General features: G+C 40.5%; 1 protein-coding gene across 1 annotated transcript; it reads right to left on the reverse strand.

Annotated features, from left to right (window-relative positions):
- Positions 1-1,892: 1,892 nt before the first annotated feature.
- rabgef1 (RAB guanine nucleotide exchange factor (GEF) 1) lies at positions 1,893-16,091 on the reverse strand. The gene is made up of 9 exons (XM_030068044.1): positions 15,996-16,091; positions 13,026-13,220; positions 10,971-11,224; positions 10,178-10,344; positions 9,198-9,279; positions 7,294-7,426; positions 4,714-4,805; positions 4,213-4,469; positions 1,893-2,312 (listed from the first exon to the last, which is right to left on the reverse strand). Exons 2-9 carry the CDS (start codon positions 13,202-13,204, stop codon positions 1,893-1,895), a joined length of 1,584 nt encoding a protein of 527 aa, XP_029923904.1. The 5' UTR covers positions 13,205-13,220; positions 15,996-16,091.
- Positions 16,092-17,226: the final 1,135 nt, after the last annotated feature.

Consider the following 17,226-nt stretch of genomic DNA (forward strand, 5'->3'; position numbering starts at 1 on the left):
TCTACCTTGTCAATAAATTAGTTTACACATAGTTCCACTTCTGCCTCTTGTGTGTGTGTGTGTGTGGTGTGACCCGGGGATTTTACTCAATCAGTACAACCTTGTGACACGTCCACTTGGACACATGTGGCTCCACCTCCCGAATTAACTCGCCTATAATATTATATAGGCTATATATCTATATCTATATCTATATCTATATCTATGCCACTCCATCCTGCATCTTTATGGCCAAACTGCATGAGAGCTTGCCATGCTGTTTTCACTGCAGAATACTGCCTTGGCTCAGTTGTAGCATACAAACAATCCGTTTAATTGTTTCAGTATTTGTTACTCTACCTTAGATGTTACTACTCCACTATAAACAAGACCTCAAGCTGTCAGTTTAACCACTTAGATAAATAAAAGCATCCGCCACCTTATAATAACTCAAAAGTAATGATGCTAGTACTATTATTTTACAGTTCTAATGTCTGTGTTCAATACTATTTATCCCTCCTTGAACCCGCTCCGCATGGTGTTTCATTTCATCTTTTGATGACTGTGGAATATTTCTCTGAGGGGTAATTTTCCAGGACAGGGGTTAAATTAGGAGAGAACCAGGTCTTAATCCATAATAGTAAACCTTAGCCTAAAAGTTGACACACAGGATGTCTACCAGTATCAGAGAGATAAATGAAATGCTTTTTAAGACCTTTTAAGACTATTTTTAATGGCATTTAAGACTGATTTTTGGACAAATCTTTTCTTCTATATTCAAGTAAGCATTGCAGGTAAGTATGAAGGTACAGTAAGTACTATACATTTGGTCCAGTGCACAAGTCAGTTTTAGGTAGGAATTTGATCAGTTTTTGAAATGAAGACCTCATAAATTCAAACTTAAGAGTATTTAATGAGTTTTAAGACAATTTAAGACTTTTTAAGGACTTAAGAACCATCATTTACTGACAGTAATCTTTGACCTGGACATCAGATCATTGAAATCTAGATTAAAATGAATCTGGAATTATTTCAGTCAATGAGCCAGAAAATGAAATGTTGAGTTATTTCTGTTTAAAATGGCTTTTAAGTCTATGACAAGACTCTGTCGCTGTCTGGGAAACTAACGTAAGGCAGAAAACTTCTGCTACACTTCCCTCCAGGGGTTGAAATTTTCAGGTGTGCTGCACTTTTGGTCACACCAGTCGGTGATTTGGCAGCAGGTATTTTTAGCAGCTGTCAATGGCAAACTACCTGTGGTTCTTGGAAACTATGTTTTGAAAAGTGCTATATAAATAGGTAAGACGTTCATGTGTCAATTACAAGCAGACTCATACAAGTCCACCTCACTAAAAAAAGTATAACAAAGATAAAAATACGAAAATGTTCTTGCATGAGGCCCAATGATGTGAGGATGGGTAAAATGACAAATGTGTTGATGTGTGTAGAGGTTAGTCTGTAAGATCGAGTTGAAAATTCTTTTAGTGAAGCATGAAGATCCTATGCCTAACAGGTATTGTGGTCAACTTCAAGCCTGATATCTGTGTGGCTGCAGGGCTTGACTCCAAGTTAAAGTGGAGACCAACCAGACCAGTGACGAATAAATAGAGCTCGGCACAAAACTCAACTTGTAGTGGTTAAGAAATGGATAATGTGTCGGTGTGTGGAATGTGTAATGGGGAATCCGTTATTTTAGACTGATAGCAGACATGTTCGACAGTGTGGGCTGGTGTGGAAAAAAATTCGCAAGTTCAGCCAGCATTCCTGCCCACACTGTGGAGGCCTAAGTCAGTGCAGGACTTCATTTTCTTCATAAGCTGTCCTATTGTGTGCATGAACCTGATGGAATTTGTTTCCTCAGCAAGTGTACCGTGTCCTTTAAGTGAGAAGAAGTCCTCCCTTTATGGACTCCGCTACCCAGCAAACACTTGGGGTGTGAGGGGCGGCGGCAGGCGATCGTTTTCCACATTGTCGGCATCGATGGCGGAAGCCGCGGGAGGCCGGATTTCGAGGGGGTATTTCTCCAGGATGTCCTTCACCTCCTGCTGCACGCTCTCCTGCCAGGACACAAGGTCACTCTGCAGGCTCTGGGCAGCCTCCATCAGATTCTCCTGTCGACTGCTGAGGCCCAGCAGCGCCTCCAGGTTGTCGTGGAGCTGAGCTAAGGCGGTGTTGGTGGCGACGGTGCTGGGCGCGGGGCCGGTCTGGGGCCAGCCGGCGTCCGAGTCGTGTTGTCGAGGGGAGGCCTGGCCCGACATGTAGCGCTCAAAGTCCTCCGGGGACAGGTTGAGAGACTGGGCATCCAGCTTCTCGATGAAGGCCACAGCACAGCACTGCATCAACACACAGGAGAACAGACCAGCTGAGAAACACCTAAGGTCCAGACCTGCACTCACAGATCACAAATACTAAAAGAAATGGAGCTTTTCTTTATGATATGTTACCAGAACATATCTTATTCTGATGACATGCACTCTTATTTTGGTCAGTTTAGTTAGTTCATTGTGATCATGCCGCACAGGCTGTCTGGAATCACCGTGTTGTCATTTTTTTGCTCTTTGTGGAACCCTAAAAAATGCAGTGGATATTTTCTTGCTTGGCGAATGTCGTTAGTCAGTGGGAATGTGACTGGTAACTGTGATTTTTCAGTTCCTAGGAGTGCTGGCATCAGTGGATTTGCTGCTGTGTTTACTGTTTGTGTTGACGTACTTTATGAATTGTGATGGGGTCTAAAAAAAATTGCTTCTCATGTCTTACAGGTAATTACCACCGGGAGTTTGACACAGTTGGCATTTTGTATTTACAGAGCGTCTGATGACTGCAGCATCAAAGGTTCATGCTATTAAAATAACTTTTAAAACTGCAATATACACACATTTCAGGCACTGGATACTACTGGATGCTGGGAGGTCCCATTACAAGTGTGAGCATTATTGGTTTAGTTGAAACGATGCATCTTCATCACTTTTTGGATCCAACTATTGGAAATCACCTATTTGTCATGTGTACATTGGACAGCAATGCTCCTGATATTCTGTACTATTAAATTTGCAACACAATCCTCATGACGGCATAATCCCAGTTTTCAAAGACATGGAATTATACTTTAAATGTTAAAATGGGGCTGATTACTGATTGACATATATTGTATACCAAAGTGTTATACTGGGCATCAGAGGCAATGAAGTACTGGGGACAGAGGGGACAGTGGAGGATTTGGGAGCGTTCCCATCATTTAAAGCTGATCAAACAGAACAATTTCCTAAAAATTAAATGTATTCCTTTAGCCTCACCACTCCTTGCCTAACCCTGTGCTTACATGGGCATTGACTGTATTGCTTTATTCTGTGAATTTCCTGCGGGATGAATAAAGTATCTATCTATCTATCTATCTATCTATCTATCTATCTATCTATCTTTAAGTGACCGTTAGTTACCATATTTCACCAATTAATCGCCGGGCCACAAATAGCCGCCTGGTTCTTATAAATGCCTGGGGTCTGCACCCATTTTGCCTATTAAACGCCCACCCAAATAACCGCCGGGGTGATTATTTGCATTATATTGAGGTAAACCCAAAATAAGGCTATTCTCCTTATTTTTGCAGAAGTAAACAGTTAGCTGCACAATAACTGTGCGACACTTCCGTTTTCTGTCAAAATAAGAGCGCTAGCTAACGTTAGAAAAAAGGGTGCACCGTAATCTTAAATTGACCGACTGTAAATATGTTGGACAGTAACTGTCATCACAGTAATGGCATGGTGCAGGTCTGTGCAAAAATAAATAAAGGCCTGCAGCGAATAGCCGCCTGGTTCTTTTAAACGTCTGGGGTTCAAGTTGATTTTGCGTATTAAACGCCTGGGCGATTAATTGGAGAAATGCAGTAGTTTAACTTTATGGAAATATAAAATGATGTGATGTGGCGATTGGGTAGTGAAGCTCAACAGGTTCATCACACACCTTTCCCACAATAAAAATGTCCACAGCTTATGGTACTGCCTATAAGCTACAGTGAAATCTGGCTGAGAGAGAGACAGCTACTCAGCAACAACGTGACACCCAGCTGCAAAGTCATTCCTAATCAATCCTAAACTAAGATCACCCTACTCAAAATCTGACTTCTAAACCCAAATCCTAATCTTAAACTAATCCCCTGAAGAAGTAAGGAACGCCAAAAAAGCCCCAGCTGCCTCTCAAAAAGAGCAAAAGTAGAGTAAAACACACTAAACACACCAGGTTGGTGAAATAGTAGCCGTCCTCTCCGGTCATCAGCCTGCTGGGGTTACAGAAGCGGGTGATGTACTGGATGTTGGACTGGAGCCGTGGGGGGTTTGCCTTCAGCACGATGTAAATGAGTGCAGGGAGGAAGTCGTCAGCTGAGGCCGGCTCGTTCTTGGTGATCTTGATGGCGCTGAAGATGTGCTTGCTGCAGTGTGTGATGCATGCCAGCTTGTCCCGAGGAACCCTCTTGGAGTCCATCTCAATGATATCTGTGTTTGGTCAGGAACACACACAGATCAGAGGCTGGACACATCTCCTCATGATATTAAAGGCCAAAGAAAATGGCATTCCACATAAATATAAGATAAATCATCTTCAATTTAGAGAATTTAATTTAACTTTTCAAGGACCTGCGGGAACCTCAGACCAGATTTCAGCTCAGAGAGATAATGTCCAATTTTCCACAGATTGATTAAATAAAATCAGACTCAGCTGTTAAGCACACAGTCTGACCTGTTATTGCTTTGACCACGTTGTCAGAGACCTCAGGGATTTCCTCATCCATAGATACACACAGCATCTGGATGGTGACCCAGTGTAACGCCCTGGAACACACACAGAGAGAAACAGGGTTGGTAAACACCTTTTAACTGTATATACACAACTACTGATTAACTATTCATTTTTCAATAACCTTCCAAGTCACAAAACTCACAAACCAAGTCAACATAAAGAGAGAAGAAATGGACCAATGGAATTCCCAATAGCAAAACTGCATGTGAGTTTGAAAAGCCACAACTAAGATTATTCCCATGAACATTCACGTGTTGAGGCCTATCTAGAACCCTTAGTTTTACTGAGGAGGGTGGAGGAGTAGTCTTTAAAGCTGCAAGTAAGTCAGTCATTTAATTCAGATTTTACACTTAGCATGCATCACTGCAAAAACACAAAATCTTACCAAGATTATTTGTCTTATTTCAAGTCAAAAATGTCTTATTTTTCGTCAAAATCTCTAATTACACTTAAAATAAGACATGATCACCTCAGAAGTAAATTGTTTTTAGACAATTTTCACTTGTTTCAAGTGAAATTTCACTTGAAACAAGTGAAAATTTGCTTGTTTCATTGGCAAAATTTGCCAGTGGAAAAAGTGAAAATTCACTTGAAACAAGTGAAAATTAGCTAGAAACAAGAAATAAATTTTGCCAATGAAACAAGCAAATTTTCACTTGTTTCAAGCAAATTTTCACTTGAAACAAGAGACAACTGTCTAAAAACAAGTTACTTCTGAGGTGATCATGTCTTATTTTAAGTGTAATGAGATATTTTGACTAGTAATAAGACATTTTTGACTTGAAATAAGACAAATAATCTTGGTAAGATTTTGAGTTTTTGCAGTGAAACTCCCAGTGTTGATAACAGTGCTTTTTTTTTGTTTGTTTTCTCTGTTTTTTATATGGTTTTCGTGGTGCCATTTTTAGGGAAATTATATATATGTATTTTAATCCTTTCTGCTGCACAGCAGTGGTTTGAGAGGCGAGTCACAGCCATGATTATTCCCATGTTATGAATATGACCTCAGTTAATTAGCCCAGTTCATTTTACTGTGCAGTACAGAAAGAGGAATAGACCTACTTCACAGCAGCCGTTTTTACATAAAACAGCAGGTAAACACAGGTGTTACTCATGACACTAGTAAATGCTCTGTTCCATTTCAGTGTAGCAGAGTCTTTGCTGTGAGCCAGTGTGAACAGTACAGCCAGAACTGTGGTGGTTACTGGCCTGCTGCTGCTGCTGCTAAATGAATGTGGCCACCTACTGGCTGATACTGGATGATAGTTGATATTATAAATTAATGTATAAAGCAATAAACAACTCACTGCCTGGAAACATCCAAAAATTGTTATCATTTCAGGGGGGAGTAACATTTAAAACATCCGTGTGTACGTACAACCTTGAAAAGTTTTTGTGTTTGTGTGTGTGGAGTGAAGCTGTGGAACAGACTTAATGGGGAGCTAAAGCAACACCCAAGCATGATCCAGTTCAAACAGCAGGACAAACATGTGGTTTTCATGGGGTACAGGGAGGAAGAAGGGCTGTGACAATCACCAGGTATTCTTACAGATTATTTATTATTTATTTTTGTCTATTTTGCTCTGTTATTTCTTTTGTTTATTCACATTATTTATTCTTAGTATGGGTAAAAACGCACAAATGATCAGATAACACGTTGTTTATGTGTATATGGGTATATGGTTAAAAAAAATATATAAATTGGATAAATCGTATGGAAGTAAACTGATACAGTAGTTACCGAGTAGTGGAGAAGGGGTGGAATTTAAATAAGCAAATGCTTCTTTCTACTCCTTTTTGGACATGATTTGATGTTTCGACTGTTCTGTATTGTTTCGTTTTGTTTTGTTTTTTTCACATGTTCAAAATAAAGCCTTCATTCATTCATTATTGTGCTCAGAATGAAAAAGTGGTAGCAGACACACATTTATATACACACAAACTTGTACCTTAGTCTTTTTTTCCCCATGTATGCCATTCATATATCTCATGTATGTTTTCATATATACGTTGCTAGAGATAAAGCGACTGAATTCCCCACAGCAGCAGCAGCACATGTGACTCATAATAAAGGTTCCCTATCCAGTGGAGGTTCTGTTGATGTGACTGGCTGGTGTAGAATAAGATGGTGATGATAGCTCTTTGCTATGGTAACAAGTAAAGTGTGTCACATCAGCTTGAGGACTGTGATTCTTGTATTAACTCATCCAGGCAACATCAAACTGGCCTTTTACTTAATATAACTCCTTAAACACTACAAGCTGTCGTGGTTTGGAAAACTTTAGTAGATGGGAAAAACATTTATTTACATTAAACGGTTAACAGACATCGGTTGAAAGGCTAAAAGTCTTTCCACTGTTTTAGATCTCACCTCAGGGAACTACAACATGCTTGCCTAAAGTTGGTTTATACAGACGTTAGCTCAATACCATGGCGACAGTACACATACCATCCAGGCATGTGGATTTGAGAGGGAGAGACCTTCCTATTCAATTCAAGATCATTTCCAGACAGACCCACCTTATCCTGTTCTGCGTGGCCAGGTCTTTCTTCTCATCGTCGGTGGTTTCTGGGCAGAAGACGCTCTTGTACAGACGCGTCATGATGTACTTCTCCACCTGGTCCATCACCTGCTCCACACACTCTGAGGAGCCTGGTGAAAAGGACACTTTACATGGTTTACGAAAATCCCTCAGACCGTACGACTTAGACCTTAAAGATCAGTTTCAAAAAGCAGAATGTATTACTTTTGCGTACCTGGAACTGTATGTCAAATCAATTCAAAAATGAAGAACAACGAGCTGGTTTCTGACTGAACAAAGCGAATTAAATTTAAGAAAATATTAATGAGCAGCATTAAAAGTTTGCTTCAGTAATTTAATGTGAGTTCATATTCCTCTGCAAAGAAAGGAATCCTTGTGTAATTTCTAATTTCCTACTGACTATGAATTGCTGTGCATCCCTTCATCCATCCATTTGTCACAACTTATTTCCATCAAATGTAATGGGAGGGGAAGATCTAGCTACTTTTTGCACAAATGAGGGCACAGCAGTGGGTGTATAGTGCATATTGCAAAAAGGCTCATAACTTCTGAGTAGATTCATACATCATCACAACACATTGAGCAGGTATGTCATGGGCCACAGAGGATCTAATTTTTTCATTTTTAATTTATTTTTCAGGCTGTTCAAGTCAAAAGGCGGTGTGGCATACAACAAAAAGTCACACTACTTCCCACGGGATAAGCACAACAACACAAAATTTTATCACAGGGTTTGGCCTGGGCTCCTCACACTAATCGGGCCCTAATGTTTTTATTGGCTGGCTGACACATGTCCATGCCCAGCTCTATTTGTGATGTTTATACAAAAAAGAAATCCTGGGGAGTTATATGGTTGAGGAAGACTTGTGTTGAGAGATGACTTTGTTTGTTTGTTAAATCATTATATATTTAAGTCAATGGGTGGACATTAGGATTGTAAATATTTTGAATGTGTATATCTTTAATTGTGTAGTTGGATAGTTGTTTATATATTTATATTTGGCTGTAATTTGATTTAAGAAGCTACTTTTTTTATTAATAAGCAAGGAAGGGGCAGGGTAATAAAGGTTTTACTTCTACCTGCTCCTTTTCGGACACTGTTCTTTTTTTTTTTTCTTGTATTCTGTTTTTTCATTTTGTATTTTATTTTTTGTTCGAAATAAATAAATAAATAAATAAAATAAATATTACAGATCCTTATATATTAGCTCTGCTAACTGTCTGTTACTACTGATCAAAAGGTGTTGGGGATCAGAGGGACCCGTCTACTTGTTTTTGTCCTGGTGAGAATCAGAGGCTCATATGTGACCGTTTTGGTCTGTCGGACATCCAGATGAGGCATATCTCAAAATCTATTTGGTGGATCGCCGTGACGTTTGATGACAACGTTCATGTGGCCTAGCCTAGATGATGAAACATGTAAAACCTGAGGGTGCCTATAGCGCCACCTGCAGGCGAAGTTTTTAATCTTGCACACTTAATGTCTCAAACACGTTTTTTTGCACTATTTTTTGCACCTTTTAAAGTATATTATACCAGTATGGAGGAAAGCCTTGAAGAAACTTTGCTAAGCTCTCTGCCTGCAGGGTAAAACCATAGCTAGAAACTGTGGAATGTTTTCTCACATCTCATATCATGTTTTGTTTTTGACTCAGAACAAGTGGAATTTTCCACTCAGTGCCACCATCTGCCTGGTTGTTGTGCTCGCTCTCTTCATGCTACTACTGTGGTTTTTCAGGAATAGAACCAAGAGAGAGTCCTTTTTTAAACAGGAAAGAGCACAAAGAGCTTCAGTCTGGCACAGATTTTGGCAGCAAAGGACGAGAAAACAGCTGAGAACAGCAACACGTAGCTGTAGATGAGACGTGTCTCTGAACTAACCTTTAAAGTGGCTCATCAGACGGTCAGACATGTTCTGGTAGAAATCCTGAACACACTCTGACAGTTCATCAGCACTAAGGTCCTGAAAAACAAAAGTTCACAAGGCCTTGACTGGTGCTGGGATCAATAAATGCCAATGGAAAATACTACAGTGATGCATACAGCTTGGAAATGTTCACTTTTCAATGAATATAATCCCCAAATTCCTGTTCATGTTCAGATGGTTACCTTTTTTTCACCATTTACCAATTTTTTTCTCCATTCTATTGACAAGGCTCTAATTATTTATAATTATTTGGGCAAGTAAAATCTCGAGAGAGAGCTAAGTCTTTCTGCAATACCCTCAAGATGTGAGCAGCTTTGCCCTTCCTAAATTTATTTATCATTACTGGGCTAATAACATTCAAAAAAGATCATTTTGGGTTAAAGTGCCGTTCACGCCATTCATCCTCTCTTTCTGCCCTGGTTTACTCATCTCTTTCAGTGAGACTGTCCTGCCATCCTTCTAAATGTCCTTGCTACTCTTTGACTTTGGTTTCAATTTCCGCTCTACAGGACATTTTTTACAGCTTCCTCTCTGGATCTTATTATTAATAATCACTTGTTCCCACCTTCTACAGTGGATGCAACCTTTTCACAGAGGACAAGAAGGGGACTGAAGTGTTTCAGAGAACTCTATGCCAGTGACCGAAGAACAGCCACTTCGTACAGAAACAGCTTCCTTCACTCCCTAACTTCCTTTACAGAAATGATGAAGCTTCTTGGATGAGAGGTGAAACGTCTTCAAGAATCAACAAATAGTCCAGTTGATCTCAATTAAACCCTATGTGGACTTTTTAAAGTCTATTATCATGGCATGGAGTGTTTGATATCTGAGTTGGATAAAACTTATAAGAGGCTCTTAATAATGAACTTATAAAGTGAAAATAAATTCTATCAGTGGATGACAGAGTATTTCTTAATTTCTGGGAAGAGCGTACCTTCTTGCAAGAGAGGCTCTCGATGAAGGCGCGGCACTGCTTGTGGATCTCTCGGCCGGGCTTCTGGAGGTTTTTGAGGAAGTCCACAAAGTCCCTGGACACTCGGTCTGTCTCCATACTCGACTGGCGGCTAATGGATGGGCTGGGTGTCTTGCCGTCTTGGGATTCTAGTGAGGAAGGACCACATTTGTCCAGATTACTTTTGGCCGCATAACTAGTTTTATACCTCTGGGTAAGTAAAGTAAAACATTAAGTAACAAGACAAATGGGTGGTATTCTGACTTTTTCCATGGACACATTGAGATGCGTTAACTTTCACACTACAAATGCTGTGCGGCCCAGAGTGGGTGATTAACCCTGAGGGTGGCTGGAGTAGTCAGATCGTAATGCTCCTCCAAGATGTACTGCACCTCATTCACATCTGTACTGACTGTCAGCCTGTCATCAGATCATCCATGACACACGGTAAAACAAAGTCTACACCCGGTCTCTGTGACCAGCTGAGCTATGCCTTCTGATTAGGAGAGAACAATGTTATCACAGCCTCACTCAGCTCGTAGATGATAAGATAAATGACAAAGAAAGGCTCAGTCTAAAGAAACTGTCCTGTTAAGAATTTCTCTTTGTTGGGCGGCCCAATGCCTGTGAGCTTGGGATCCTACTACGGTCAGAAAACTGTAACCATCACAAAATAATGCCTGTTATGACCCTGAAGGGAACAGGACGGGCACAGAGAATAAGCAGCAGAGTCAAAGTCAAGTGGACGGGCTGTAATTTGTGCTCAGGTGCTTACCCTTCTTGGGGGCTGTGCGCGATGAGGGGCTGAAGAACTTCTTAACCGTGGTCACTTTCCGTGTCTTCTCATTGGTCTTCTTCTCCTCAAACTTCGAGAAGGGGCCCAGAGAGGTGCTGCCTGGCTGGGCCTGTGGTGGTGTGGACTGGGACTGGGACTGGGACTGGGACTGGGACTGGGGCTGGGACTGGGGCTGGGGCTGAGACTGCGCTCCCTGGCTGCTGGCATACGCTGCTTCCTCTTCCCGCTGCAGCCTGTCAATGAACCATGCACATTTTCCAGAACATTATACAGCTACTACAAAAAAAGATTAAAGCTTGAATAGGTAACTTTTTTCTTCACAAGTTTGACAAATCACCATTCTACACAGAGGGTATGAGCCAAACAATGCACTCAGATACAGAAGAAAGAGAAGGGAAACGTCATGCAAACAACCAATCACTTCAAGGAGGCGTCATTCACATCTTGCGCACACACACACACACACACACACACACACACACAAAGCGCGTGGTGGTGGGAGGGGCTCAGGGGAGGTACTGAATCTCTGGTGGAATGGGTGGGAAAGCAGTTTGAGTTCAAATTTTTGAAGAAATTCTGCACCATTCACGCTTTTTTTCAGCACTATGGAGTAAATAAACTATTGATGGTGTGAGAAGGACAGCTGAGGGCTAAATCATCAAAAATACATTGAAAATGGCCTCTGTTTTGCATTGAGGCAGTGGACTTTAAAAAAAAAAAAACAAGGACATTATTGTTAACACAGATGTCCCGCTGGGCCTGCAGGTGGCACTAGAAGGAAGGTCACAGGGTCATCAAAATGAACAGATTTCATCCTTTGTGGCGCTACAGGGAAGGTCATGGAGTCACCATAATTGCCAGGTTTCACTGTCTAGCTAACGTGAACGTGGTCAACAAATTTCATGACGATGCAAAGAAATAGTTTTTGAAATATTAATGAACAGGGTAAAAATTTGGTCTGTTGCTAGTGCTGCAGTAAAGATCAAAAGGTCACAATAAAATAACACATAAATAACAGATTTCATCCACTAGGCAGGGCCATTCCTCTTCAGTAGCAAGTGGGCCACACAGAATAATGTGTCAATGAATAATTACAGGCACTTTAACATTAATAGATGTATTCTTACATGAAATAAAAGAGCCATGTGCATTTCTTTTCTTTCACTTCAATGGTATCATAATAATTAATACCAGACAGCAGCCAGTCCGTACAAATACTGAATCAGAGCTGGCACTGCACTGAGATGAGACGTGATCCTTGGGGGTCTTATAACAATCACTTAATTTTTTTTTTTTTTTTTTTAATCAAAATAGTACATTTTGCCTTCCTCAAACTTCCCATTTTGGTGCATGATGTTCCCTAACCTGCTGTGCAAGCGAGAAAATACCACATGACCGGACCAAGTGTGTTTAAAGGTCACCAAAATACCAACTGGTCATAGCATTGCTTGTAATGGCAAACAGGGGCCACGCCACATGGAAATTACACTTTATAGTATACATTATGAATATACATCTAGTTTATATATGCATATTCTAAATTATAATTTTTTTGCAGATGTATTTCATTATAATCTATGCAAAGGTTCAAAGGTGAAAGGTCTATAGATAGATTGTAGACATATTTTAGTATGTTTTACTCTTATATGGTATGCAAAGGTTTTTATTTTTTCTTGTATACTTTGTATTGGTGCACTTTATTTATTTTACTTGTGCTTAATTTTTCTAAAGATATATAGTTCTCTCTCCTACTGCTGAGAGGTATATTGTGGAGAATGTGTCAAATTAATTCTATGTTTATTATTGAGGTTGTAGTTTGCAGACGTCTTGTAATGGACTACATTATATTGAGAGGTGTTTCTCACTTTTTGTCCTCCCTAATGATATACAATGAGGGGGGGACAGAATATTGGAAACAGCGGTCAGTAAACTGCAGTCCAGTCCAACAGCAGCACTAACGTTTCCCAGAGGGGCATTAAAAAAAAAATGGATGGAAACATGTAAACTTGTGCTGATGAGAGCGGCGATTCTTACTTCTCAGCCAAGGCCCAGTCATCCTGGATCTGTTTCTGCCTCGCTCGCTGGTACTCCTCCCTCCAGCACTTGGAGCATAATCCCTGCCATGCTGCATTGCCATAGTAACCGCATCCCTTTTTGCACAGCAGGTCTGATTGGTCCACATGGATCCCACGGCGCTCAGTCCTCTGACTCATGATGCCCGACAGTCTGCTAAGGAAAAAAAAATCACAAGATTTATAGGCAAATCTGTAGATTCATGTATTCATGCACTTTCCACACAGACAAAAACGTGTCTACAACAACAACCTGTTATTTTATATTACACTGGTTTAGAGAGAAACCAGATAACCCTCCATCACGCTGAATGATGACAAAAAATAACCCATGCTTTTGTATTCTCTTGCCTAGATTACTGTAACACACTCTTTACATGACTACGTAAAACAGTTTTTAGGAAGAGCTAGAACCAAATGCTGCTATTAGAATTTTTGGTAACACTTTACAATAAGAGTACAACAATTAACATTAGTTAATGCCGTAATAAACATTAAGTAACAGGTAATAAACATTAAGTAACAGTTAACTGACCGTTAACTAATGTGTCTAGGAATCATTTACTAATGCTGTTCATGCTAAGGTATTAATTTATATGTTATTTAAGGGTTATTGTAGATATTATTAACATTAGTAAATGCCATAATAATCATTAACTAACAGTTAATTAACCATTACGGCATAAACTACGTTAACTAACTTTAATTGTTGTACTCTTATTGTAAAGTATTACCAATTTTTTTTTAACTAAATCTAGGAAAGAAGAACATATTACATCTGGTTTAGCTTCATTGCTCTGGCTCTGTGTAATTACTGCGGTCGTGCACACTGTCTAGCTGCCACATTTATGTTTCAAATGTTATTAGGGATGGGCATTTTTGGAAAAAATGCTCTTTGATAATCATGCGAAACTATTTGAAAATATATCACAGTTGTCTATGTTTAATATGTTTGTTACAGCAGGACAAATGACTGTTACATACACATTTTGAAAGTAAAGAAATCATTGTCTTTTCTGGCAAAGGTCGTTATATTTATAGCAGTCCCAAACAATTTTCCCAAACTATCACTGGACTAGAGTGTGGTTGTCAGTATAAGTAATGCTACTAAGTATGTTAACTAGGGGTGTAATGGTTCAATAATCCCACGGTTTGGTTTGTATTATACATTAGGGAGATTTAAAACACTCTACCATGTCTAATATTCTCTGTATTTTGTCTTATTCCCTGATTCATCAGCTCAGTATGTGGTTGTATGGCTCTCGTACAGTGTGTGTGTTTGTAACACAGCACTTTGTAGGGTGTACTGTGGACTAAACTGTTTGTTATTTTACGGTTCATTTTTACACCCCTAATATGAGCACTTTTTGATATTTAGGAGGAGGCTGAATGGCTCCCTCCTGGTGAGCTGAAGCATTAAGATTTCTCTTCAGTGGAACTGAGGGGCCGAGCCCAGAAACACCAGCCCACAGCGTGATCCAGCGTGATTCAGTTTCTGTGCTGATGTTGATGCCAGAGGAGGCTTGGAGCTCTGCAGGTACTGAGGCGGCAGAGCGTCGGACACTTTTACGCACTATGAGCCTCTCTGTAACTTTACGTGGTGCCGCCCCCTGGTGGCTCAGTCGCTGTGGTTCCTAAAGGCTTTCACTTTGCAATAATCCCACTTCCAGCTGATGGTGGAATATCTAGGAGGGAAGAAGCTTCAGCAGCTGACTTCTTGCAGCGGTGGCTTCCTGTTCCATCACTATTCCCTTCATGGCCTGGCCCCCACGTACCTGTCTGATCTTTTACGCCACCACACCCCCCTCAGAGCACTACGGTCAGCTGACCAACTGCTGTTGGAAGTGCCCAGGTCCAGACTAAGAACCAGAGGGGACAGAGCCTTTGCAGTAGCAGCCCCCAGACTCTGGAACTGCCTCCCCCTCCACATCCGTGCAGCCCAGACTCTGAATATCTTTAAGTCTCATTTAAAGACCCACCTCTTTTCACTTGCCTTTGATTAGTCTCTTTTTTTTTTTTTCAAGTGCCAGTGTATAGTGTCCCCTGGTAATTCCTCAGTTACCTTTTAATTTATCTTTTCTTTTGGATTACTGTCAGTGTTTTTTTAATCCTTTTTCCTTTTGCTCTAAGTATTTCCTGTGTTTATAAAACTTAAGCACTTTCATGTGAAGCACTTTGGTGTGGCTCAGCCATCTGTAAATGTGCTATAGAAATAAATTTGACTTTGACTATTCCAGCAGCACGCTGGACCTCAGTGAGCTCTTTAGAACCAGACGCTCTGTCACTGATGTTGGTGAAGGCAGACTGCATGGCTGCTGCTGGAGGTTACACACCTGTGGGGACGGGACTGAAGGAAACACCTGAACTCACTGATTAAGAGCTGTGGCCCAATATTGCTGTCCATGTAGAGTGTGTCAGTACACCGCCATATGGCTGCGCCGTCGGTGTGTGTGTTAGTGTGTGTGTCTGTGTGCGTGTGTGTGTGTGTGTGTGTGTGTGTGGTTCACAGAGGAAACCGCGGTGGTTACGCGCACTCAAAACCGTAATAACACCGTTTCCCCGCTAAACGCCTCAGTTAGTGACCAGAAACCAACAGAAACCACCAGACCGACCTGTCATATGGTTATATCTGATTTATTTTACCCGGCGCGGACAGGGAATACAAAAAAGTTATCCAGTAATACAAAGTGTTAACCTGGCGGCGGGTTTCCATTTGTTCCCAGTGTAAAAAATGATCAGTATTTATAGCTGTCACACTAAATGGCCCCATTATATACAACTCGTTAGCTAGCTGAGCTATCTATAAATGATAAATAAGCTTAAGTTTCAGTGTAACAAGCTGTTTCCGTGCCGGGCAGACCTTAGCACCGCAACACGTTTCTTTCCTCAGTATGAACATGCCGTTTGTTACCTGAGCAGGTTCACTCCTCACCTGGTCTGGAGGATCTTCTCAAGGATATCAGGGTGACATTAATGTTATTACACACACAGCAGTTAGCTAGTGCGGCTGCTCTTCTTCTGCGGCTCCTTCGTCTGTGTAGTTTTTAATGCAGTCGGTAACCAGCGTGTTAGCGCCACCCTCTGCTGCGGAGTGTGGACTACACATTAGCCCTAATATCCCCCGGCTCCATATAAATCAGAATCAGAAATACTTTATTGATCCCAAAGTGGAAATTGGGTCAGCTGCAGCTTCTCAATTCTCAAGAGAAGGATTAAATTATTAGAAAATAGAAAGAAATTCGAAATACATAAAAAATACAAATAGGTATGTGCATTATATATAAGTTGTTTCAAAAGTATGTCCATTAAGTCTAAATATTTACATAAAATATTATGACGGTAAACACAGAACTAAGAAACTGAGCATATGTTAAAACTATACCTATATACCTCTTATATACATGGGGATATTGCACTGTTGAATTGTTCTCCTACAGGTATACATTATCGCACAGTTGAATTGTTTAATCAATGGTTTAAAACATTTTTATCAAATACAAAAAAAAAAAAAAAAAAAATGTTAAAGAAGCTGGTGTGTATTTAGGAAAAGACAGGTTTGACAAGACAATAACAAGACTAAGACTTGGACATTTTGCATTAGCAAGGAGCTTGGCACACATATTTCATCCAAATGGATGAAATATGTGGTGAGGCAGAAACTGTAAATCAGGTGTTGAATGGCCAAACGTCCTTTGGGATCAACTAGAACGGAGACTGTGAGCCAGGCCCTATGGTCCAACATCAGAGTCTGACCTCACAAAAGCTCTTCTGGATGAACGGGCAGAAACTCCCACAGACACACTCCAACATCTGGCAGAAACTCCCACAGACACTCCAACATCTGGCAGAAAGCCTCCCAGAAGAGTGGAAGCTGTTCTGTTGCAAAGGACCAACTCCGTATTGATGCCTCTGGATTTAGAATTGAGGTCAGAGAAGCTCCTGCAGGTGAAAGGTGGAGATGGACCAGGACTTTTGTTCATATGGTGTAAGCAGAATGTTCATTTTTTTTTTTTTTTTTAACTAATTTTCTAATCACATCTCCCCTCCACACATGCTTCTGAAGAATTTGTGCAGGTTTAAATTAAACTGTTCAGATGTCATATTTGAACATATCCTGGTGAGATTAAACCAGAAAGCAGAAAAGATTAAAATCATCTGTCATA

This window comes from Myripristis murdjan, chromosome 14, assembly GCF_902150065.1.
Source record: "Myripristis murdjan chromosome 14, fMyrMur1.1, whole genome shotgun sequence".
Lineage (NCBI taxonomy): Eukaryota > Metazoa > Chordata > Actinopteri > Holocentriformes > Holocentridae > Myripristis > Myripristis murdjan.